General features: G+C 43.5%; 1 protein-coding gene across 1 annotated transcript in view; it reads left to right on the plus strand.

The window, feature by feature from the left end:
- A2ML1 (alpha-2-macroglobulin like 1) overlaps positions 1 to 24,819 on the plus strand; it is a 43,731-nt gene that overhangs the window by 10,149 nt on the left and 8,763 nt on the right. The window contains exons 6-29 of the mRNA XM_060112843.1: positions 457 to 616; positions 1,251 to 1,335; positions 1,828 to 1,954; positions 2,439 to 2,553; positions 2,888 to 2,997; positions 4,000 to 4,167; positions 5,693 to 5,920; positions 8,527 to 8,587; positions 8,835 to 8,980; positions 9,437 to 9,586; positions 10,199 to 10,393; positions 11,672 to 11,760; positions 12,413 to 12,517; positions 13,133 to 13,361; positions 13,529 to 13,655; positions 14,800 to 14,921; positions 15,488 to 15,539; positions 15,902 to 15,985; positions 17,609 to 17,785; positions 17,948 to 18,029; positions 18,389 to 18,545; positions 21,386 to 21,460; positions 21,642 to 21,804; positions 23,622 to 23,836. Of these exons, the coding sequence (XP_059968826.1) occupies positions 457 to 616; positions 1,251 to 1,335; positions 1,828 to 1,954; positions 2,439 to 2,553; positions 2,888 to 2,997; positions 4,000 to 4,167; positions 5,693 to 5,920; positions 8,527 to 8,587; positions 8,835 to 8,980; positions 9,437 to 9,586; positions 10,199 to 10,393; positions 11,672 to 11,760; positions 12,413 to 12,517; positions 13,133 to 13,361; positions 13,529 to 13,655; positions 14,800 to 14,921; positions 15,488 to 15,539; positions 15,902 to 15,985; positions 17,609 to 17,785; positions 17,948 to 18,029; positions 18,389 to 18,545; positions 21,386 to 21,460; positions 21,642 to 21,804; positions 23,622 to 23,836 (3,222 nt within the window). The remainder of the gene's footprint in view (positions 1 to 456; positions 617 to 1,250; positions 1,336 to 1,827; positions 1,955 to 2,438; positions 2,554 to 2,887; positions 2,998 to 3,999; positions 4,168 to 5,692; positions 5,921 to 8,526; positions 8,588 to 8,834; positions 8,981 to 9,436; positions 9,587 to 10,198; positions 10,394 to 11,671; positions 11,761 to 12,412; positions 12,518 to 13,132; positions 13,362 to 13,528; positions 13,656 to 14,799; positions 14,922 to 15,487; positions 15,540 to 15,901; positions 15,986 to 17,608; positions 17,786 to 17,947; positions 18,030 to 18,388; positions 18,546 to 21,385; positions 21,461 to 21,641; positions 21,805 to 23,621; positions 23,837 to 24,819) is intronic.

Below are 24,819 nucleotides of genomic sequence, written 5' to 3' on the forward strand. Positions count from 1 at the left end.
GTATCAATCCAACAAGGGTTTGTTCTGTACTCTTAGTCTTTGGGTTGGCTACTATCACAGACACTCAACCATTGAACATGACAAGAATACCTGCGAGAAGTATTAAGAAGGCGAAATTCCTCACAGCTTCCCCTCCATTTTTCTGTCAAATTACCTATCATTCAGGTATCTTACAATCAGTCCCCTCAGCATTGTCCCACTTAAGGGACCAAGAATAATCATTCTTTGTAAAGGGCACCCTAAAGCCCACTTTCTGAAACATGATAACATTTTAAAGGACTCAGTCTGATTGTTTGAATCCACAAGGGCCCTTTTCTTCCTGGACACAGACCATGGGGGTCACGAGCAATGAGTAGGATTCTTTAGGTTCTTTTTGCTTCTTTACCTGCTTTCTGCAGTGCAGGGTGGGAATCAAAGAGGCAGGCACGTCATGGGATTTCTTTTTAATGGACACAGGATCCAAACAACAATAAGATTGCACAGTGGCTGAACGTGGTGCCCGAGGAAGGCATTGTAGACCTGTCCTTCCAACTGGCACCAGAGGCGACGCTGGGCACCTACACTTTGGCTGTGGCAGACGGCAAGACCTTTGGCACCTTCAGTGTGGAAGAATATGGTAGGTGGGAGAAATAGTAGGTCAAAGTGTTGGACATAATCTTGTGTCAAAATCAGCAAAGGTCAAGTAAAATCTACTATGGAACTAGGTCCAAGATGGTGGAAGATTTGACTTCCAGTGGAACTTGAGCCTCATTATATGCTCATTGTAATACATTAGCATAAGCTAAGTGGCACACCCACCAGAGCCATGACAGTTCCCAGGCCGACCATCAAAGATCAAAAAGTGGACAGTGGCCCAATTACTGGAAATCTCTGCCCCATCCCCAAAATAGTTGGAATAATTCTCCCACTCATTAGCCTTTGAAATTACCCAGCCCATAAAAACTAACTGCCCCATGTTCTTGGGCCTCTCGCCTTCTGAAATGGCCCACACTCTATCTGTGGAGTGTGTTTCTCTCTAAATAAATCCACTTCTTACCTAAAAACAAAAAAAAAACCCAGAGGTATTATTTATTCCTTTTAGTGCTAAACCGGCTAATAACTTCAGGAGCATTTTACCTTAATAATGCGCTGTTAATTTAATTAGCTAATTAATTATCACTGCTTTATACCCCTCTACTTTAAACTACCTCTTTTTAACCACTACCTGTATGGTAAAACCTTCTTCGTCTTCGTTTTCCATCTCTCTCCAGTGCTGCCTAAGTTTAAGTTGGAAGTGGTGGAACCCAAACAGTTATCAACGGTACAAGACTCTTTCTTAGTGAAAATTTGCTGTAGGTAAGAATAAAGCTCTGGATCCAGTGAGGATTAAAGCTATATTGAGAGATGTTGTGAGGGAGTGTTATGGAAAGAGGGATTGTGGAGGTAGTAGCTAAACCTTGGGATGCTTTATGTAGTCCAGAGTCACGAGGTCTGCAAGAACACATGTTCTAATTGTGCTTCTGTCCTTACTTTCCACTGCTCTCTCAGCCAGCATTATTGATTTAGTGTCTCCTGTGTACAGAGCACAATATTGAATCCCATGGGGAAATAGGAGTAAGGAAAAAGAAAGACACTGTTGTTGTCCTTTGGATGGTATTTATGTGAAATGGCAATACTCTAAGGCTTTGAGCAAAGCAGGGATGTGAATGAGAGCTGGAGAAGGCTAGGACTGTCAGAGTACTTCCAGAGGTGGGAATGTGAGAGAGAAGGAAAAGTGGTGTTTGGGGGAGGAGGGTTGGATCGTAAGTAGAATTGCCCAACTCTGATTCTCATGCTTTTCTGGGTTAGGTACACTTATGGAAAGCCCGTGCTAGGGACAGTGCATGTATCAGTGTGTCAAAAGGTATATACTTACCGGCTTCCAGAGCCAGAAGGGGAACACCTATCTGACAGATGCAAGAATATCTCTGGAAAGGTGAGTAAATGGGATGTAGAAAAGGAACCTTAATTCCTATGTCCTAAAGAGTAAGTAAGTAAGCACCAATACAGAAAAGTGGTTAAAAACAAACAAACAAAAACCCAAAGTAGAAAGCATTTCACGTGGTTATTATCCCAGTTCCAAAGAACAAGGCAGTCTTTTTTATCCCCACAAAAGATAAAGCCTTTTAGAATCTGCCTTGGAATCAAGAAATTAACCTAAACCCTTGGGAAATAAAATTTTCCTGTTCTGAAGTGGGTTCTTTTCTCCTCATATCTTGGAATTTCCAAGTTGCTTTATGATTATATATGTGTGGGTGTATACTTCATGTTATGTGATGGGGTTTCTATCTTAAAAATGGAGAAGTGAAAGTATAGAGATGAGAAATTATTTTCTTCTACAGGACATCATGACATGGAAGTAAAGATTAGGTTATTCATCCTCTCTCTCCCTCTCTCTCTCTCTCTGATTGTGTCACTAGACTGACAAAGCAGGATGCATCTCATCTTCTGTGGCCATGTCTATCTTCAACCTCACTGGGCATTCTTACAGTGACGAAATCAATATCGTGGCTACTATGGTGGAAGAAGGGACAGGTAAGTGAGATGCTCCTTGGTTCATTAAGAAAAGAGAAAGGAAAAGAGCTGTCCCAGAGACAGACCTACTCAGAGGACTCAAGACCCACCCTCATCGCTGTTTGGAAGGAACTCTGTTCCTAGTTCACAGTCAAAGGGAAATGCCAGATTCCCTCTGCCATCCACTCCCTGTTTCTCCAAAAGTTTGGGGAGGAGGAGTTGGTTTGGATCTTTGGCCAGAAATATATTCAACTTCCTACTTCCAGTGGCACCATCCTTTCAGGGATTTTATGTTAAACATGAAGGTGAGGATATCAGGTTTTTAGATCATCATACATCTGGTTTCCCTCTGCAGGAGTGGAGACCAATACCACTCGGTATATCTACATTTCTCCACAAGAGGGATCAATGACCTTTGAAGACACCAATTATTATTATTACCCTAATTTCCCCTTCAGCGGAAAGGTATGTTAAAACTTGTCTCTGAACAGACAAAAAAATGCTTAACCATCCACTGTCACCTCCTTCCTGTACACATATAATAATAGCTAACTTAGCATTGTTTGAAGTACTTTATGTGTATTCACTTCTTTAATCTTTACAACAATCCTGAGTTAGGCACTATTATTGGCCCCACTTTACAGATAAGGAGGCTGAGGCACAGAGAGGTGAAGTGATTTTCCCAGGGTCATAAGCTCGTAAGTGTTAACTGTGATCAAAGCCAGGCAGCCTGCCTCTCGACTATGTGCTTAACTCCTTGCACTGTGTGTCCTTAATCTCATATGACATGTGCCTTGTATATTAATGTGACTTCAGTGCCGTTCCTAATGCCAGGGGTTCACATTCTCATGTTTAAATCTTTGAATTTTAGAGCTGCAAGTTATCTGGAGAGATCATCTAGTCTGAGCTTCTGCATCTAGGCAAGGTTAATATCAAGCTTCCTGTGACAGAGAGCCATTTATAGCTCCTTAAGCATTGTTTTTAGAGATTTAAAAATTGGTAGTGTTTTCTTGCTGATTCCTAGCAATCTACCCCTCTCTCCAGCTTAGCTTTCTTCACTTCCCAAACAACTGCTGAACATAAGAATGTTGTACATATTTAGATCCATTTATTCCTTAGTCATCTTTTCTCTAGACCAAGAGTAGATCCGGACTTTCTTAGAGCCTAAGGATTATGCAATTTAGGAGTGGAAGGGGTCTCTCTGTAGGAAAATGAAAACAAAAATGTACAGAGCCTTGGCAGGGGTGTATGCAAATGAAGGGCCCTGACGCTTCATAACCCATGTGGCAAATCTACTTCTGCTCCAGGCCAAGCTACTTCTGTGTGTTTCTCAGTTCTTCATAGATCCTACTTTCCAACCCCTGAATCACATTTACCTTTCTCTGGACTCTTTCCTGAAATATATTCTTACAGTTTCAAACTTACACTAAACCTGACTCTAATGCCTTAATGACCTTCACCCCTCAGATAAGAGTTAGGGACCATGAAGACTCCCCCCTCAAGCATCATTCAGTGTTTCTGTTGATTCACGGCGAAAAAGGAACCATGAAGCAGACCCTAACTACTGACAACGAAGGTCTTGCTCCCTTCAAGCTGGACACGATTAATTGGGACGGTAAAGGCATTTCTCTGGAGGTAAGCACTGGGAGGTCCAGCTTTCCAGGAAGGAAGGCCTCCCTGAAGGAAAACGTCAAAATTTTCCTTTTCCACCCACTACACCACCACCCACCACCCCTGGGGAATTCCATCTCCCCCATTCACCAGTCCTGCCCTTCAGCTGACAAAAAGTTTTTCTTAGATCCCATTTTTAATACCAATCAAATAAATGACCTTCAGATAAAAATTGCCATTTCTACTAATTCATTTTATAACTTAACTCCATCTCTATCTGATCCTTTATTTGAAATCAGATTAGGGAGGAAAAAGTGGTTCAGAGTCATCTTCTTCCTCCTATTCCCCTTTTCCCTCTTTCGGTTACTCATTAAAATAACAAAGAAGAGAAGTCTAGGTTTTGCATAACTTATAGGGAAGGTTACTTGTAGCAGTTATCAATTGCCACACACTACTGCTTAGCAGACAACTACAGAACTTTAGTGTACACAACAGGAAGTGTTTATTGCTCCCGTAGCTGGGTAGACAGAAGAGCAGCTCTACCCATCTTGGTGGACTTCCTTATGTCTGTGGGTCAGCTGACTGGAGGCTGGCGCTCCACACGTCTTACGATCCACCGAGCTAGCCCAGGTATATTCCCATGGCAGTGAAGAGATGCAAGAGCAAAAGCAGACGTGCAAGGGCTTCTCTAAGCCTCTACTTATCTTGCGTATGCTAACACCCATTCCCAAAAACAAGTCACATGGTAGGTCCACAGTCAGACTAAAAGGGCACACTTGGTAAAGTGGACTTCCCTGGTGGTGCAGCGGTTCAGACTCTGTGCTCCCAACGCAGGGAGCCTGGGTTCGACCCCTGGTCATGGAACTAGATCCCACATGCACGCTTCAACTAAGAGTTAAAATGCCACAACTAAGGAGCCCACTGGCCGCAACTAAGGAGAACACGTGCCTCAACTAAAGGATCTGGCAAGCCGCAACTAAGGAGCCTGCTTGCCCCAACTAAGACCTGGTGCAACCAAATAAAATAAATAAAATTAAGAAAAAAAACTATAAAAAAGGATGTTGCTATGGGGAGGGATGAAGAATTGAAGCCTTTAATGCAATCATCCAGCTACACTACTCAAGCAAATACATGTTATTTCTGCTGTGGCTAATTTATGTATTTCTGTACTCTAGGCATCATTCAATCATTCCACTTAGAAATGATTATTATCCTCTATACCTAGTTTTCTTACCTCTGAGATATATCCTTTAATTTCTTAGTCATAGTTATCTCTTCCCTGCTTCAGTCTGTGAAGGTATATCATCCACAATTTCCTACTTCCTGACAACTATAATTCAGCCCTTATTTTACTCCCCTTTGTACCAACATGCTGCTGCATATAACCACTATTATGGACTCCTGAAATATTCTTGGTTGAACCTCTAGTGAAATATCTACATGCCACTCTTAGGCAGTACAGACTTGAGAGTCATAACAAGTCCATGGGGTCAATACGGTTGGGGTACATGAATTTTAAGGCCTTTTTCTCTCTCTCTCTCTTTCTCAGGGGATGTTCCAATTGGAAGAAATGCCATATGATCCAGAAAGAGTGCCTCGTTACCACAACAATGCCTACATGTACCTGGAGCCCTTCTACAACACAACTCACAGCTTCCTTGCCCTCCAGGGGCCAAATGGCATCTTGGAATGTGGCCGGCCCCATGAAGTGCTGGTGGATTATTACATCGATCCAGCTGACGTGGAACCTGACCGGGAAGTCATCTTCACCTACTATGTGAGACTGGGAAATGGGGATGGGTGAGAGTGTGTTGGGAAGGAAAAGGAATGAAGACAGTGAGCTAGATGGGGTGAACAGACAGTCTGGATAGAGATATAATGCAAGCCACGTAGATAATTTCTAAATTTTTAGAAGCCACATTAAAAAAATTAGAAGAAAAGAGGAAACTAACTTTTAAAATATATTTTGTCTAACCTAGTATATCCAACATATGATCATTTCCACATGAAGTCAACATAAAAAATTATTAATAGATATTTTACATTCTGTGTTTCAGCTGCATTGCAAATCTTTGAAACTCAAAGTATGTATTTTATACTTAAAGGAGTTTGGACTAGTTACATTTCACAGGCTCCAGTAGTCACATGTGGCCAGTGGCCACTGTGTTTATATAGGTATAAAAGATGGGGGGAAATGGGGAATAAAGAAATTTTGAACAGGAGTCCAGGGAAGTTGTGTGGGGAAATAAAACTAGGAATAAATGAGACAACGTTGCTGACCAGGGCTGAAAGGGAGCTGGGTGGATGGGTAGGAGGGAGGATGAGGAGGGGATGGCGACTCAGAATAAATTTCATTGGTCAGTATTTTTTTTTTTTTTTTTTTTTTTTTTTTGCGGTATGCGGGCCTCTCACTGTTGTGGCCTCCCCCGTTGCGGAGCACAGGCTCCGGACGCGCAGGCTCAGCGGCCATGGCTCACGGGCCCAGCCGCTCCACGGCATATGGGATCCTCCCAGACCGGGGCACGAACCCGTATCCCCTGCATCGGCAGGCGGACTCTCAACCACTTGCGCCACCAGGGAGGCCCATTGGTCAGTATTTTTAAATAGATGACATAAGGTTAAAAATTAACATTGAGGGCTTCCCTGTGGCGTAGTGGTTGAGAGTCCGCCTGCCGATGCAGGGGACACGGGTTTGTGCCCTGGTCCAGGAAGATCCCACATGCTGCGGAGCGGCTGGGCCCATGAGTCATGGCCACTGAGCCTGCGGGTCCGGAGCCTGTGCTCCGCAACGGTAGAGGCCACAATAGTGAGAGGCCCGCGTACCACAAAAGAAGAAAGAAAATTAACATTGATAGCAGCTCTGCTGGGGAAATAAAGTCACAACTTGTAGACTGAAAGAAATATAAAGGCTAGCAGTTTTACTGGTCATCTTGATGATCGTGAGGAACTTAGACTCATGTGAACCTTGGGTTTGATGGTCCAGAGTCTCTTTATTCCCTTATCATCTCCTTAAAGTCTCTGAGAGAATTTCTCCCCCTGAATCATTCCAGTGTCTTCATCAAGTTAAAACAATCATCCTAAATAACAGAATGAGGAGAGGTAGGTGGGAAATAATAAGGCAGAGTGATAATACATGTACTGTCTTTGGGACAGAAGTGAGGCGAGGCCTAGGAGAAAAGTGGAGTTGGGGCTGATCAGTGTGGAAGATAGTCTGAGAAACTGGCCATAGAGCCCTTGACTGGAGCCTGAGATGCCTGCCTGCTTAGAAGGCATCTCAGTGAATTCAGTTTCAAGGGAGAGTGAAGAGGAAGGGAGAGTTAAAAAGAGATTTCTCCTCCAGAGAGTCAAATGTCAGAAGGACTCAAGACAATTTCAAGGTATACTCATTTCCACTGAATTTTTAAAAAAATTTTTTTATTGATGTATAGTTGATTTACAGTGTTGTGTTAGTTTCAGGTGTACAGCAAAGTGATTCCGTTATATATATATAATTTATATATATATATATTTAATTTGTATATATATAAATTCTTTTTCAGATTCTTTTCCCTTATAGGTTATTACAAAATATGTATAGTTCTCTGTGCTATGCAATATGTCCTTGTTGGTTATTTATTTTATATATAGCAGTGTGTATATGTTAGTCCCAAACTCCTAATTTATCCCCAACCCCTTTACCCTCCACCGAATTTTCAATTGAGTGATAATTTTTAAAAGGTTGTAAGAAACAGAAACAGACTCACAGATATAGAGATCAGACTTGTGGTTGCCAAGGGGACGGGGGAGGGAGAGGGATGGACTGGGAGTTTGGGGTTCGTAGATGCTAACTATAACATTTAGAATGGATAAACAACAAGGTCCTACTGTAGAGCACAGGGAACTATATCTAATCTCCTGCGATGAACCATAATGGAAAAGAATATAAAAAAAGAATGTCTGTATAACTGAGTCACTTTGCTGCACAGCAGAGATTGGCACGTCATAGTAAATCAACTACACTTCAATAAAAATAATTTTATTTAAATAAAAGGTTGTAAGGATGGATTTTAGTAGACTTTATGTTACAAGGATTATAAAAGAATAAAACTTAGAGATCTTCAAGAAAAGGTGTCAGCTATCTATTCTCTCTGGCTCCGTGGCAGTGGTGGCCTTTGTCTCCTCCCACCCACCCCATGGTTCTCGCAGACCTCCAACTGGAGGAAGAGTCATCAGGGCTCTTGGTACCATCCAACATTTGACAAGCTGAAGGACGCTGCATGAAGTACTGACCTGGGCTCCAGAACTACGAAAGGAGCCTCTCCTTATGGAGAGATGCAGGGATTGGGCCAAGGCTAAACTCCTCTAACTTCTATGTTGTTGATGACTTCTTTTTCTCTTCCTTAGTTAATAGGGAAAGGGAATTTGCAGATGGAGTGGCAGAAACGCGTGACGTCTAAGAGAAAAGGTGAGTGTTCATGCATCTCTTGGAATACTTAAACTTTAAATTTCCAAGAAATAGTTCTTATACTAGAAGCAAGAGTAAGAGCAATGAGAACAGACCATAACAGTAACCACAGAAGAATAGGATAGTGTGAAGCAACCTGCACCATGAGACCTGCAGCTGGCTCAGGAAGAAATGCAAACACAGGGTTGGATGTCATTGGTAGGTGAGTGTGTACTCCCATTCCTGAATATCCCCTCTTCCCTTTCAGGACTGAAAGGTTCCTTCTCTCTCTCATTGACCTTCAACTCCAGACTAGCCCCTGATCCTTCCCTGGTGATGTATGCCATTTTTCCCGGTGGAGGTGTTATAGCAGACAAACTTCAGTTCTCAGTGGAGATGTGCTTTGACAATCAGGTAAAATGGCAGTTGAAGAGGGTGAAGGAAATGTCTGGACGTAGAGGGAGAGCCTGTGTATGCTGGGGTTGGAGATAAGGCAGGGGCGGGGAAAGAAGGAGTTAATATTGAAGCTGGATATCATGTTCTCTATCTTTTGCACGGTCTGTTGAACTCTCCCGCTCTCTCACTTCTTTTAAAAGGTCATGCTGGGAAGTCATATGTTCTGTATAGCTATTCCACAAATTCTCTTTCTACTTTCTGTCTTTGAAACTTTCTACATTATTCTACCGTGCTGCTTAGTTTTTCCAATTGTATTACAAGACACTGTTTCTAAAGGGCAATACTTTACAAAGAAAAATTAGTGTAAAAATGAAGGAGTGAGCTGGGGACCATACTTAGGGCATGTGGGTGATGCCTGTTTCTCCTCCCCTCCAGGCTGACCTGAGCCCCACATTATCCTTTTCTCTTCCCCAGGTTTCCCTTGGCTTCTCACCTTCCCAGCAGCTTCCAGGAGCAGATGTGGACCTGCAGCTCCAGGCAGCTCCCCAGTCCCTGTGTGCGATCCGGGCCGTGGATGAGAGTGTCTTGCTGCTTAGACCAGAGAGTGAGCTGAGCAACCGCTCCGTGAGTGGTCTGCTGACGTGGTGGCAAGAGGGAGTCAACAGAGAAGACAGGCTGACTGCATCAGAATTAAGAGAATTAAGAGATGGATTCCAGGCAGTGGGAAAGAGAGTCTCAGGGAAATATTGCATCTCCACAAGGTGGTAGCAAAGCTACTGTAAGAACGCCCAGTGAGGTTGAAGATAGACATGGCCACAGAAATGATGATATGGGGACTTCCCTGGCAGTCCAGTGTGCTTTCACTGCCGTGGGCCCAGGTTCAATCCCTGGTCAGGGAACTAAGATCCCTCAAGCCATGCGGCATGGCCAAAGGAAAAAAAAAAAAAAAAAAAGAAAGAAATGATGATATGAGAAGGACACGGTTAATACAGTCACAGCGATCAGTATCAGGAAAGATGAAATAGGAGATAAGGGTGACAGATTATGAAAAAAGATGAACTAGAGGAAGGGGTTATGATGGAAGAAATTGTGGAATAATGAAGAGAAATAATACAAGAGCAGTAAACTGTGCCACCAGAATGAGAATCTGAGAGAAGTTTCTCAAGTGATTTCACTATGTCAATATTTTACTTTCTTAAGAAAAAAAATTTTATTTCCTTTTCTGTGTTTTCTCAGGTCTATGGAATGTTCCCATTCTGGTACGGTAACTACCCCTATCAAGTGGATGAATATGATGAGTGTCCAGGGCCTCGCCCATGGGAGTTTTCCCAGCCCCGCATTGATGCAGTGCCTGAGGAGCGTTGGGGCAGGCTTTCTTACATGTGGAGGCCTTGGTACTATGAAGGCGTAGCTCTTTTCAATTTTTTCAAGGTAAATGTTCTTACCCATTTTGTTCTCATAGAAACAATTGTGGTGGGAGGGGCAAAGGAAAGCCCACATCTAATAAAACGGGCAGAGTCATATGGGCACTGGCAGGGGCAAAATCTTGAAAGAAACTCCTGACGGGTAAGGCAGCCTCACTTGGTCCTCATGCTTGTAGAAGTCACCTACTGACTGAGGCTATACACTAGTCCTCTCTCTGGGGTCTCCAAACATTGAATTCCATGGGATCAGCCAAGAAGGAAAATGAAGAAAGGTAGACCAGAAGTCTCTATTATGAAAGCTACTGCACCTATTTTATCCACAGAAGTTTGGGATGCTTTGGCCCACATCTGACCAGGAGGTCTCCGAGGTCAGGTAGTGGGTCTTGTTCATCTTTGTATTCTCTATAATGCCTGATCCTTCATAATGCTCAATATATTTTTGTTGAATTGATTGAGCTGATACGGTCTCTGCCTTTAGAAATTTCAAGTCAAATAATAAGGATACAGTTACTAATATTTGGAAGAAGTATTAAACATATTGAACGATGAAATAAGTGGAATACTACTATTCAGCCAAAAAAAGAATGAAATCTTGCCATTTGCAACAACCTGGATGGACCTTGAGGGCATTATGCTAAGTGAAATAAGTCAGACAGAGAAAGACAAATATCGATTGATCTCACTTATATGTGGAATCTAACAACAACAACAACAACAGCAACGAAACAAGCTCATAGATACAGAGAATAGATTGGTAGTTGCTAGAGGTGGGAGGTGGAGGCGGGTAAAATGGGCGAAGGTAGTCAAAAGGTACAAACTTCCAGTTATAAAATACATAAGTCTTGGGAATGTAATGTACAGCATAGTGACTATAGTTAGTGATACTGTATAGCATATTTGAAAGTTGCTAGAGAATAGATATTAAAAGTCCTCATCACAAGAAAAAAATTTTTTGTAATTATATATGGTAATGGATGTTAACTAGACTTGTTGTGGTGATCATTTTGCAAAAACGTATGTATATGTGTGTATATACATATGCAAAATACATCTATCTATCTCTCTCTATATATAAACACAATGAAATAAGTTTAATTGAAAAGCTTTCACACTAGCTGGAATAGAAGTGAACCAATCTTGGTGGCTGAGTATTTGTCTCACAATTAATAGGCAAAGAATGTGTTGGTTTAACCCTTTGAGGGTGAAATTTCGAGGCAGTAGCCCTTGTAGTAAGGGAGAGGACCTCCTTAACTCTTTATTCTCTGGTCCCTTTGGTGCCTATCAGGAAGTGGGCCTGAAAATACTGTCCAACGCCAGAATCAGGAAGCCAGTAGATTGCAGTTACCGAACTTCAGGAGACAGTGCTGCAGGTAAGCTGCCTCTGTGGCTTGCAGATTCACTGAGATATTTAGCATCATGGAACTCTGAAAGCTCCCTCTTTGCCTCCTATTCTTGCACTGAGCCAGTAGCCAGAATGATAATGGATTGTGGGTTATAGATGAAGGCAGTTTCCCTAGGATCTCATTCTCTCTCTGTCTCTGCGGAGGGCTTTTGAAGCCTGAAGCCCTTATCTACTCATTTCCTGGCCAGACGTCCGTGTCTATCATTTCCCCTGATAGCCTCATGACCAGTCAGTTCCTCAGTGGTCCTTCCTCCTCATCTCTCTCTCTCTCTTTTTTTTGAAACTAATTAATTAATTTATCTTTTTATTTTTGGCTGCGTTGGGTCTTCATTGCTGCTCATGGGCTTTCTCTATTTGCGGCGAGCGGGGGCTACTCTTCATGGAGGTGGCTTCTCTTGTTGCAGAGCATGGGCTCTAGGCGTGCGGGCTTCATTAGTTGTGGCATGAGGGCTCAGTAGTTGTGGCTCTCAGGCTCTAGAGCGCAGGCTCACTAGTTGTCCTCATCTCAGACTGGATGTTCTCTGCTTCCCTCTGAATTTCTTGCTGGTTTTCTCTCCACCTCAGTTTATCACATGACATAAGTCTTCTGCTTTTTCCCTTGTTCTTGGTCTCCTTAGAAACCAGTGAACCTCGTCCAAGGACTTTAAGGATACCACCAGTTCAGGCAGAGGATTCTCAGGTTCGCCAGTACTTCCCGGAGACTTGGCTCTGGGATCTGTTTCGTGTTGGGTAAGTGATGCCTAAAAGGTATAACAAAATTATATATACAGTGTAGATTCAGCAGAGAACTGACTCAGATAATTTCTAATGAACCTAAGTCTCAAGCCAAGAAGGTTTAATGGGGATATGAGAACATGTTTCTTTCCCTGAATTCTTACACAGTTATATACAATCACTCAAAACAAATTTACACGTCTTCACATTTGCACAGTGCAGACAGTGCATTCTCACTGCAGGGCCACACAAACGGAAAGGCACATTTGATATTAGTTTGGTTCTTGCCCACTGCTTACCACCTCATTTTGACAAACCCTAAGAAGGCATATTCTCACCGATTCAGAGGGCACTGGGCTCTCTTACAGATATGTTTGCACACAGATGCTCACCCACACGTGCTCCCCCTCCTCACATCCTCAGACAACCCCCCTTCTCCCATACTTGTACATCCTCTCTTGAAGATTCACACTCTGAGATTCATGTGGGCCACCATTTCGGTTGCCTTTTTGCTTTTTCCCCCACGCACAACAGCAACGAAATATTCACTTCTGCAGACAAATTTGTAGCTTAATTCCCAAATGCCTTTCTCCTGCTGTCTGCTTCACCTGGGTTCTTGTATTCTCACAGTAACTCAGGGAAGACGTCTGTCCCCGTCACAGTTCCTGATACCATCACCACATGGAAGGCCATGACTTTCTGCACTTCCCAGTCCAGAGGCTTTGGTCTTTCACCCACTGTTGGACTGACTGCCTTCAAGCCATTCTTTGTTGATCTGACTCTCCCTTACTCGGTAGTTCGCGGAGAATCCTTTCGTCTTACTGCCACCATCTTCAATTATCTGAAGGAGTGCATTAGGGTAAGAGCTGGGGATGCAAGAAGCAGGTGTCATTCCCTAAACTGGAAGCATACCAATTTTCCCTGAGAAAGAAATGAGATGTCGGTGTCTCTGCGCCCATATTTTCCTAAACCTCTGTGTATTGTCTCCTTTACTCCGACCCTTTATCACTCAAATATCTTCTTCAGGTTCAGACTAACCTGGCTAAATCAGAGGAGTACCAGGTGGAACCAGGGACAGACTCTCAGGCCTCCAGCTGTCTCTGTGCTGATGAATCAAAATCCTATCACTGGAATATCACAGCTGTCAAACTGGGTAAGAGAAGGAAGTAGCAGATGGGCAAGGAAAGCACAGAGACTGAGAACTCTACCCTTTCCTCTACTGTATTTGCTTTGTTTTCTCTTTCCTCTTCTTTGTACTTGCCTCTATTTTTCTCCCTCCCAAGTCTATGTTATAAAAAAATAAGCGAATATTCTTTGGTAGATGACCAAAACATTATCCACACTGGACTATTTTGAGAGTAAAAGAGGGAGATTTTAATATTTACGCCAGGACAAGATATATGTTACTAGTCAAATACTTACTATGGGCCAGGCACTGTCCTAACTGTTTTACATGAATTAACTCATTTAATCATCACAATAATCCTATGAGATGTCATTTGCTCTTGGATTAAGTCCTTGCAACTCAAAGTACAGTCTTTGGGTGTATTAGTTATCTACTGCTGCTTAACAAATTACCCTAAAATTTAGCAGCTTAAAAGAACAAACATTTATTATCACACAGTTTCTGTGGGTCAGTAATTTGTGCAGTTTAGCTGGGTGCCTCTTGCCCAAGGTCTCTCATGAAGTTCAGCCAGGGCTGTGTTCTCATCCAAAGACTTGCCCAGGAGAGAACCCACATCCAAGCTCATTCCAAAGCCTTTGATCCTCATGGACTGTTAGACTGAAGGCTGCAGTTCTTGGCCTCAGGTGTTGGCTAGTGGCCTCCTTCAGTTTCCCATCACATGAATCTCCCCACTGGGCTGCCTCATGACACGACAGCTGGCTTCCTCCAGAGGTCATGGCTTGAGAGGAAGAGTGCACCTGAGACAGAAGCTGCAGTCTTTTTTATAACATAAGCTCAGCTGTGACATCTCATTGCTTCTGCCCTATCCTCTCCATTAGAAGTGAATCACAAAATCCAGGCCACAGACAAGGAGAGGGGATTACACAACAGTGTAAATATCAGGAGGCAGGGATCACTGGGGTCCCTTAGAGGCCACCTACCGCAGAATGCGGGCCCCACCCTAGATCTACGGAAATAGAGTTTGTATTGTAACAGACAAGAGCCGCAGGTGATTTGTATGCCGTTAGGTTTTGCCGTTAAGTTTAAGAAGCACTAGTCTAGAGGGGAAGAGACCTCATTGGTACCTCTGCCAATAGGGCTGATGTCTCCCTTTTGCCCTCTTTCTTCTCAGGTCATGTAAACTTCACCATCAGCACTAATATTCTGGACAGCAATGAACTCTGTGGGGACAAGAAGGGGTTTGTTCCAGAAAAGGGCCAGAGTGACACACTCATCAAACCAGTTCTGGTCAAGGTGAGTTTTCTACAGGCCTAGCTTCAGAGGTAGAGGCAGCAACCAAGCCAGGGATGTCCAGTGTGTGTCTAACCATGTCAGTTAGTCTCTTGCAGCAGTCTTACTCCAACTCCAATCAGGCAGCTCATCTTTATCCTTCCCTGACCCCCTTCTGCCCTTAACTACTTGCATAACCCATACTGATGGTCTATGGAAGTACCATACAGTACCTGTTACTTTGTAGACACTCAATGAATGTTAGTTTCTCTTAAGAAAATCCCTAATGTCATCATTCGCTGCTTCCTGTCATCATGAACCCCATTGTCAATCCTGTCTCTTAGAAGTTTCCTAAACTTATCCTTAGCTCTAGCCCAGAAAGAATTTTACTGAGAGGCCCCTCCCTGGTTTGAAATGGAATCCTTCTGAATGTCAAAGAGAAGCTCTGTTCTCTCCAGTTCTGAGTGAAGCCCTGGAGCACAGGCAGGGCCTCTTCTCCCCATTTCCCTTCCCCTTCCTATTCCTTCAGTGCCACCTGCCCTGATACTCATCTATGTTTTTTCACCCATCCTTGTCTCTCTCCATGGCAGCCGGAAGGAGTCCCTGTGGAGATGACACACAGCTCGCTGTTGTGCGCCAAAGGTGGGTGAACACAGAGAGGGGTTGGTGTGAGAATTCCCTTAGCAACAGGAGATCTTCTTAGGCAAAAGGAGGAATATACAGGACAAGAAGAAATAGGAGAGTCTAGGGGTGCCATTCCCAATGGGGCCAAGTAGCTGAAAGGCAGGATGAAGAAGAGAAAATGTACAGCACAATTATGTCTCTCACTGGAATTTATTTTCAGCAAAGACCACTGTGAATAGGGTAAAAAAATCTACCTCCAACCTACGGAAAGCACTGGGTACAGAAAACCCTGGATTATGGCAAGTTTCTCTGTGGTTTGGACGTGAGAACCCCCACTGTTTACACCTTTTATTGTTTTACCTTTTCTCTGCCCCTCATAGGAAAAGTGGCTTCAGAATCCATCTCCCTGGAGGTCCCTGTGGATGTTGTTCCTGATTCAGCCAAGGCTTATATTACTGTTCTGGGTAAGCAACCAGAGATTCTTGGCTCAAAAAGGAAAAATGGGGCCAGAGGCTGCCAAGGTGTGGCATGGGTTGAGGACTATGGCCCTACCTGGAGGAAGGTATGGTAGATTAGAAGTGATGAAGGAAGAAGAGCTTATTTTACAAAGTGGGCAAATACAGCCTGTGCAGTGCAGATGGGATTAAACAGACATATACTCTGGTTAAAAACAGAAAAGAGTCTGGGCAGGAGGAAGTTAAAGGTCGCTGAAGCTTGATATGTATTTAGGTTTAGGTCTATAAATTGGGTGGAGGGGAGATGAAATGTTTGCAGGAACCATTTAAAAATGAGGACTTTATATATTTGAATACAGTTTTGGGAAGATTCAACCATATTTGCATAGGACATGCCACTTCTTTAGGCAAGGAGAGGGAGCAAATAGAAAAACATGAGCTTGAAAGTTGTATCAAACTGGCTTAGGATCCCAGTTCCGCCATTTAATAGCCATGTGACCTTGGATAAGTTAATGAACAATTTCGGGGCTTCCCTGGTGGCGTAGTGGTTGAGAGTCCGCCTGCCGATGCAGGGGACATGGGTTCGTGCCCCGGTCCGGGAAGATCCCACATGCTGTGGAGTGGCTGGGCCCGTGAGCCATGGCCGCTGAGCCTGCGCATCCGGAGCCTGTGCTCCGCAACAGGAGAGGCCACAACAGTGAGAGGCCCACATACCGCAAAACAAACAAACAAACAAACAAAAACAATTTCGATCCCTCTTTTCCCTTCTGTAAGACAGTGATAATAACCTACCTTTCAGGATTGGTGTAAAGATTAAATATAATTAATTTCCCAGCACAATATCTAGCACATAGTAGAAGGCCTATACATGTTAGGTTCTTTCTGTACTCTAACCCCCTACCCAGATCCCTTCCAGGTTAAAGTGTCTCCGTTTTGGCTGTATTTGATTCATACCTCTGGTACAGCACTCACCTCACTGTATTATAGCTCACTGTCTCTGTCTGTCTTCCACACTGCTTTGAGCGATCCTTGAGGACAAGGGCCATGTCTTTTTCATGTTTGTTCTTAGTACAGTTCCTACAGTTGACTTTCAGTACATATTTGCACATTTGAATTGCACTCAATGACTAAAATGCAGATGTTCATGAGTCACAAGCTTACTGGCTTGTGACGTATATGGAGTGGTCAAGAGACATAACGAGGAAAAGCGTATCAGGAGTGTGTGTGTGTTTGGGAGAGACTTGGTGGTTTGGAGGGTGATGTATTTATATGCAGTGGAGGCACTTAGAGATTGAGACTAAGCATTGCAGGTTTTGTTACAAACCTCATCAGCTTCTTAAAAGCCATGAACTCCCTCAGGTGGCCTACATACCTCTCTGTGTACTCCAGCACCTTGTACATACCCGATATTATATATGTTATACTTGCTTATAGTAAATTAGCATTGCAATGTATTGTAATTGTTTGCCCCCCTGACTATGGGCTCTTCGAGGTGGAGACTGTTGCCCCCAAGGTCACAGAGTAGGGACTCACTAAATGATAGTGAATACGTGTTTGTTAAATGTATGATAATAACTCATAAGGGTTCCTTCTTCTGCCACCACCTTCCTTTCCTCTCCTTTTGGATCCCAGGGGACATCATGGGCACAGCCCTGAAGAACCTAGACAGTCTGGTGCAGATGCCAAGGGGCTGTGGGGAGCAGAACATGATCTTGTTCGCTCCCATCATTTACGTCTTGCAGTACCTGGACAAGACAGGGATGCTGACTAAGGAAATCAAGTCTCAAGCAATGGATTTCCTGAGGCTAGGTGAGTTGGTTCACTCTTTCTTCTTGGACACCTTGTCTAGCGCCTATGATCGGTGATAAGACTCAGGGAAGTTCAGCCCCTGAAGTGTCCCTCATCCTTGAAAGCCATGGGGGTGTTTTTTGAAGTTATCACTGTCATCTAAAACCACATCTGTCTTCCCAGGGTACCAGAGGGAGCTGATGTACAAACACAGCAACGGCTCCTACAGTGCCTTTGGGGAGCAGGATGAAAATGGAAACACATGGTAATGTTGCCCAGTTCCCCATGAGTTCTGTACCCCAGAGCATAATTCCTGAACCCTCTGGAATTATTCCTCTACCTCTCCCCTTAACCCCATTCCTTCTTGCTTTCTATCCTCTACCACTTTAATACTGTTTATTTCAGCTTCATGTATGGTCAAGCCCCTCACTCTTCTCTCTGACCTTATACCTCCCAGTTCTTGCCCCCATGAATGCCAATTAATGCCTCCCTTTTCCAAGCTTCCTATGGCATTATGTTTCCTCAACTCCCCTTCTGGGACCATTCAACAGAATAAGTTGTAGAACTATTGCACCCTCCCCTGGAAATCCACCCTTATGCCACATTTCCCTTTAACCCATACAGGCTGACTGCCTTTGTCACAAAATGCTTGGGCCAGGCTCAGAGATTCATCTTCATTGATGAGATGAACATCCAGGATGCTCTCAGCTGGATGGCGGGAAACCAGCTCTCCAATGGCTGCTATGCCAACGTGGGAGAGCTCTTTCACACAACTATGAAGGTGCGGACCTGCCCAGGGGCCCACAGCCCACTACTGTGTCTGGGAGGAACTTGTACCTCTGAGTGAACAGAATCAAGAGAGCACCGGCCTGAGAGTCAGTTCTTCAGGTCTCAGGCCTGGCTCTGGGTGACCTTGGTCAATATTCTTAACCAGTCTGAGCATTCAGCTTCCACATCTGTAAAATGAGAATATGTACTAGAATATGGTTCTCAAAGTATGGTCCCCAGATCAGCAGCATCAGCACCACCTGAGAACTTGTTTGAAATGCAAATTCCAGGGACTTCCCTGGTGGCCCAAGTGTTTAAGACTTCGCCTTCCAGTGCAGCGGGTATGGGTTCTATCCCTGGTCAGGGATCTAAGATCCCACATGCCTTGCGGCTAAAAAAGCAAAACATAAAACAGAAGCAATATTGTAACAAATTCAATAAAGACTTTAAAAATCTTTTTTAAAAAATCAAAAAAATCTTTAAAAAAAAAAATACAAATTCCAGCTCTCACCCCAGACCTACTCTGAGGAACTCTGAGAGTAAGGGCAGCAGTTGTGTTTTCACAAGCCCTCTGGGTGACCCTGATACTTGCTAAAGTTTGAGAACCACTGGACTAGAAGATCTCTGAGCCTTTTACTATTTCCCTAAGTCTGAAGTAAAGCCATTTCCTCTGGTGGGGACTCCTAGACAGCCCAGTGTCTTTTGTAAGGGGTTTACTCTCTGGCAGGCACTAAGTACTCTATCTGATATTCATATTTAATGTTTACAACAAATCAACATGCTAAGCACTGGCATATCATTATTAATTCCATTTTACAGATGAAGAAACTAGGTGCAGGGGTTAAGTAAATTGCCTGAGGTGAATACTAGTGGGCAGCAGGACTGTAATTTGAACCACAGCACTTGGATTCCAGGGGCACTGTTCTTGCCCATTCACTGCACTGCCTGACCTTTCCCAACACAGCAAGGTGTCAGGGTGCGGGCAGCTTGTTCAATTCAGAGCAGACCGAGTGAGAGAAAGACGTACCAACTTTCCTAGAGGAATCATTATTGCTATTCCAGGACCTAGATTAAAAATCTTGAGCGCCGGGACTTCCCTGGAGGTCCAGTGGTTAGGACTCTGCTCTTCCACTGCAGGGGGCATGGGTTCAATCCCTGGTCTGGGAACTAAGATCCTGCATGCCGTGTGTTGCAGCCGAAAAAAAAAAATCAATTAAAAAAAAATCTTGAGCATTGAAAACCAAATCTCTATATGATTCATTAGTGTTCCTTATGCAGGATCTTCCCAGTGTCCCCCATATGGAGGAGTAGTACAAGCCAGGACGTGACTAGAACAAGATCTTAGAGGTTTATCTTCCTCCTGTCTTACCAGAGCCAGCCAGTCTCTCAAGAAACCCATCATTTATGTTGTCAAGCTTGTTGGCTCGGTCCTTACCAGGAGCTCCAGAGTTAAACCCACTGGGTTCAAATCCCAGTCCTTCAGCTTATTAGTTGTGTATTTTTTAATATAAATTTATTTATTTTATTATTTTATTTTGTTGGCTGCTTTGGGTCTTTGTTGCTGCGCGCAGGCTTAATTGTGGCGAGCGGGGGCTACTCTTCGTTGTGGTGCGCAGGCTTCTCACTGCGGTGGCTTCTCTTGTTGCAGAGCACAGGCTCTAGGCACGCGGGCTTCAGTAGCTGTGGCTCGCGGGCTCTAGAGTGCAGGCTCAGTAGTTGTGGTGCACGGGCTTAGTTGCTCTGCGACACGAGGGATCTTCCCGGACTAGGAATTGAACCCGTGTCCCCTGCATTGGCAGGCAGATTCTTAACCACTGTGCCACCAGGGAAGCCCACAGTTGTGTATTCTTGAACAAACTATTTAACCATGTTAAGTGTTTGTACTCTTATCTATAGAACAAAGATAGTAATTTAGATTACATATATATTTTTAAAATTTGCTAATATCCTTCTGTGAAAGGCATTAATCAAGGAAGGTGTTACTGGGCTTCCCTGGTGGCTCAGTGGTTGAGAGTCCGCCTGCCGATGCAGGGGACACGGGTTCGTGCCCTGGTCCGGGATGATCCCACATGCCGCGGAGCAGCTGGGCCCGTGAGCCATGGCCGCTGAGCCTGCGTGTCCGGAGCCTGTGCTCCGCAACGGGAGAGGCCACAACAGTGAGAGGCCCGCGTACCGCAAAAAACAAAAAAAAAAAAAAAAGGAAGGTGTTACCTATTCTCCCCTGGAGAAGAAGCTGGGCTTTATGCCACTTGAGGGGAACGTCCATTTGGGGGAAGCTCAGATTCAGTAAAAAATCTGAGAATAAGAGATTTTCTCCTTATCCCCGCCCCCGACCCCGTTTTTTTAAAACCTGTTATCCTTCTTAACACCTTATCTTGGGTTTCCTAAATACCCACTCAGAGCTGAAGACCTCATATTACTTCTTGCAGGTTACCGTATAAGGCTGTGCAGTTATTGAAGTCCAGCCAGTTCTCCCCTCCACTGTGTGTCCTGGAGGCTTGGGGCTGCGGTCAGCCTGTGGAAAGGAGCGCTTTTTTTTTTTTTTTTTTAATATTTATTTATTTATTTGCCTGTGCCAGGTCTTAGTTACGGCACTCAGGATCTTTGTTGCCGCGTGCGGCATCTTTAGTTGAGGCATGAGGGATCCAGTTCCCTGATCAGGGATGGAACCCGGGCCCTCTGCGTTGGGAGCTCGGAGTCTTAACCACTGGACCACCAGGGAAGTCCCAGGAGCGCTTTTTAAAAAAAAATAATAATAATTCATCCGTTCAGAGGGGACACCTTTTTGCAATGTGCATGCAATTCTCCGTGTGCTGGCTGCTGCCCTGACTTCCTGTCTCCATTTCCATCCAGGGTGGAGTTGATGACAAGGTCTCCTTGACTGCCTACATCACGGCTGCGTTGCTGGAGATGGGAAAGACCGTAGATGTGAGTTTCTCTAGCTCCTCCCCTTGACACTCTCCTGATCATGCCTGTTTCCTAGAGAAAGTCACCTATTTTTGTCCCTAGCCAGCCTTTTAAACTCAAAAGAGGATATGATGATTTCCTTATCACTGCCCCTTTTAAAAGGAATGCCTTATAAATTCAGTTCTTCATCTTCACTTTTTAGAACCCGATGGTGAGTCAGGGTCTGCAGTGTCTCAAGCCTTCCGTCTCCTCCACCACCAACCCCTACACACAGGCCCTACTAGCTTATACTTTCACTCTGGCTGGGGATATGGACATCAGAAACATTCTTCTTGAAAAGCTAGATCAACAGGCTATCATCTCAGGTATGTTGGCCATGTTAGGAATTTTTTGCTTTCTTGTTTTTATTTTATTTATTTATTTTTGGCCATGCTATGTGGCTTGCAGGATTGAACCTGGGCCCACCACAGTGAAAACGCTGAGTCCTAACCACTGGACCGCCAGGGAAATCCCAGGAGTTTTTTGAAATTGTGAAAATATGTGAAAAATTTCTCTAGTCTCCATAGTCCCACATATATTCAATTCTAGGATTCATTTTAGTAAAAGTTAAGTCATAAAATCATTGTTAACAGTTTTGCGGGAAAGCCCCTGAAAGTCCTCAAAGGCATGTTATATTTTTAACATGAAGAGAAAATAGATGGTAGAAGCTAGTCAGAAAACGTATTGGTGTTGGAGAACCACCCTTTTGTAGATATTTAACAATTCTTTGGTGTAAAATCATGGAGTTTGATGGGGTACGACTTGAACTTGGAGATTTCTCAAGGTCCTTTTCAAACTTTTGGATGTATTTAGAATAATATTTGATATTCTGGGAATTCCCTGGCAGTCCAGGGGTTAGGACTCGGCGCTTTCATTGCTGAGGGCAGAGGTTCAGTCTCCAGTCGGAGAACTAAGATCCCGCAAGTGACGTGGTTTGGCCAAAAAAAAAACTCGATATTCTAACAGATCTTGTAAATACAATATTAATGAATTTTATTTACCTAGCTGTTTATTTAAAATTATACTTCCAGGCAGAAACTTAATCTCAGCTTTCATTTATACGATTGTTGTTGTCAAGTTGTCCTCTCATATGGGCTCTGGGTAGTTTTTCGGCCTGTGTATAAGCAACTCTAGTCGTGGAATGGGGATCTCAGACAGTGAGTGGAGTGATATCTGCGCAGGTGTATATTAGTTTAATGTGATTAACTCTTCTCCATTACCTTGCATTGCAGGCTCACATGTTTTCTTTTGTTCTTCCACTTAGATTGCCTCCTGTGGGCTATGTATTTATTATCTTTAACCTTATATGTAGTTAGACTTCTAGCTTCCACTCTTCTCATTTCTACTTGCTGTTCTTTGTCTTCAAGTTACTTGCCATTGTGGCTGTCACAGAGTCGGGATTTGGTCTCATATTTTATTTGCTCGCCCTCATTAGCGTTTCTTCTATGGTTTCTCAGAGTTCTTATGCATGTTCTGCCATTTTTATTCTTCTTAAAATGTTAGACCTTTTTTTTTTTTTTTTTTCTTTTTGCGGTATGCGGGCCTCTCACTGTTGTGGCCTCTCCGGTTGCGGAGCACAGGCTCCGGATGCGCAGGCCCAGCGGCCATGGCTCACGGGCCCAGCCGCTCCGCGGCATATGGGATCCTCCCAGACCGGGGCACGAACCCGTGTCCCCTGCATCGGCAGGCGGACTCTTAACCACTGCGCCACCAGGGAGGCCCAATGTTAGACCTTTGATTAAGGAAAATAAATGCTGAAAATTAAAAAAATTTTGTAAGCCAAAAAAAAAAAAGACCCCAAACACATAAAATTCTTAAAAGAAGTTTCTACTTACATATCCCCATTAACATAAGAATTTATAAATTAACAAGGGAGGTTTTGATATCATTGCTGGAGGCATTTATTGATGCTCCCAGGTTTACCCTGGGGAATTATGTGTGGGTGTACACACACACACAAAGACACACATCCTTGCATATACATTGTGGCCAATAAATCAGAAGATTTGAGAAATCTTTTTTTCTAACTCACAATTAATTTTTGGTTGGTACTTTCTCTGATTTAAGGTGTAGCATTTACAAAGTGAATATGGGAAAGTCATTTCCTTCTAAGACTTTCCTAATTATGTGTTTTTCTCCATAGGAACGTCCATTCACTGGAGCCACAAACCTACTCCATCATCGGATGCCAGCCCTTGGTCTGAGCCTGAGGCTGTAGATGTGGAACTTACGGCATATGTATTGTTGACCTGGCTTAGCAAAGCCGACTTGACTCCAAATGAGATAAACAAGGCCACTGGCATAGTGGCTTGGTTGACCAAGCAGCAAAATGCATATGGAGGGTTCTCTTCCACTCAGGTAAATAGCCTGCTCTCCTGCCACTTATCAGGTAGGATTAGATCCCATGTGGAGAGAGAGGAAAAACTATCGCCCTTGCCCTCTAGGTCCAGGGACTAATCATTCTATAGAAAGGGAGAAAATCATGCGAAAAATATATAGACGGGTTCATAAAATTAGGTCATTTGAGCACATAAATAGTACTATATGCATTTAAGTCTCTTTCTTTGTAGAGTATGAAACATCATGAGATCTATGTTCTACATGAAAAGAGGACATGTATAATTATGGCTAGATTTACATAGTCACAAATTAGAAAGCCAATTATGGGGTCTGTAAGCTTTTGCAAGATTTTACGGGTATACCTCCTATTTCAGGTATTGGAAAGCTGGTAAGATATAGTCTTTAAAAAGTTTACAATCTAGAAAGAAAACTAGGAAAAGTTGTATATATTACATAGCAGGCTCTGGTTACAGAACAAAGATACAAAATGTACAAAATACTGAATTTCAAGAGGGAGAGAGACCTCATACCAGCTTGGGGGATAAGAAAAATCTTCACAGGGGAATGGCATTTGAGGGAGATCTAAAGGGACATGTGAAAATTTTAGGCAACTATTGAAAGGAAGGGGGAATAGTCTGAGTAGAGACACCCATTTGCAAAACCATAGAATGGCTGTTGGGAAAACTGGTTTAGCTGAAGCATAAAGGGACTTAGTTGAAAAGGTAGGGTAGCTTCATATTATGAAGGGCCTTGCATGTCAGACTCAGTTTCTGCCTAATTCTGAGGAGCCATTATTTTTTTTAAACTTTGTTTCAGAAAGATTAATCTGTCCCTTGGACATGGGATGATTTAGAGGAGAGAGACACTGGATTTGAAGAGATCAGGAGACTATTTCATTTGTCTAGGTTAGGTGTAAAGAGGAATCGAATTGGTGGGGTGGCAGTAGGGAAAAGAGGAGGTAGAATTGTGTGATAAATTCAAATAATGTCATAAAAATCATC

This window comes from Mesoplodon densirostris, chromosome 11 (assembly GCF_025265405.1).
Source record: "Mesoplodon densirostris isolate mMesDen1 chromosome 11, mMesDen1 primary haplotype, whole genome shotgun sequence".
Lineage (NCBI taxonomy): Eukaryota > Metazoa > Chordata > Mammalia > Artiodactyla > Ziphiidae > Mesoplodon > Mesoplodon densirostris.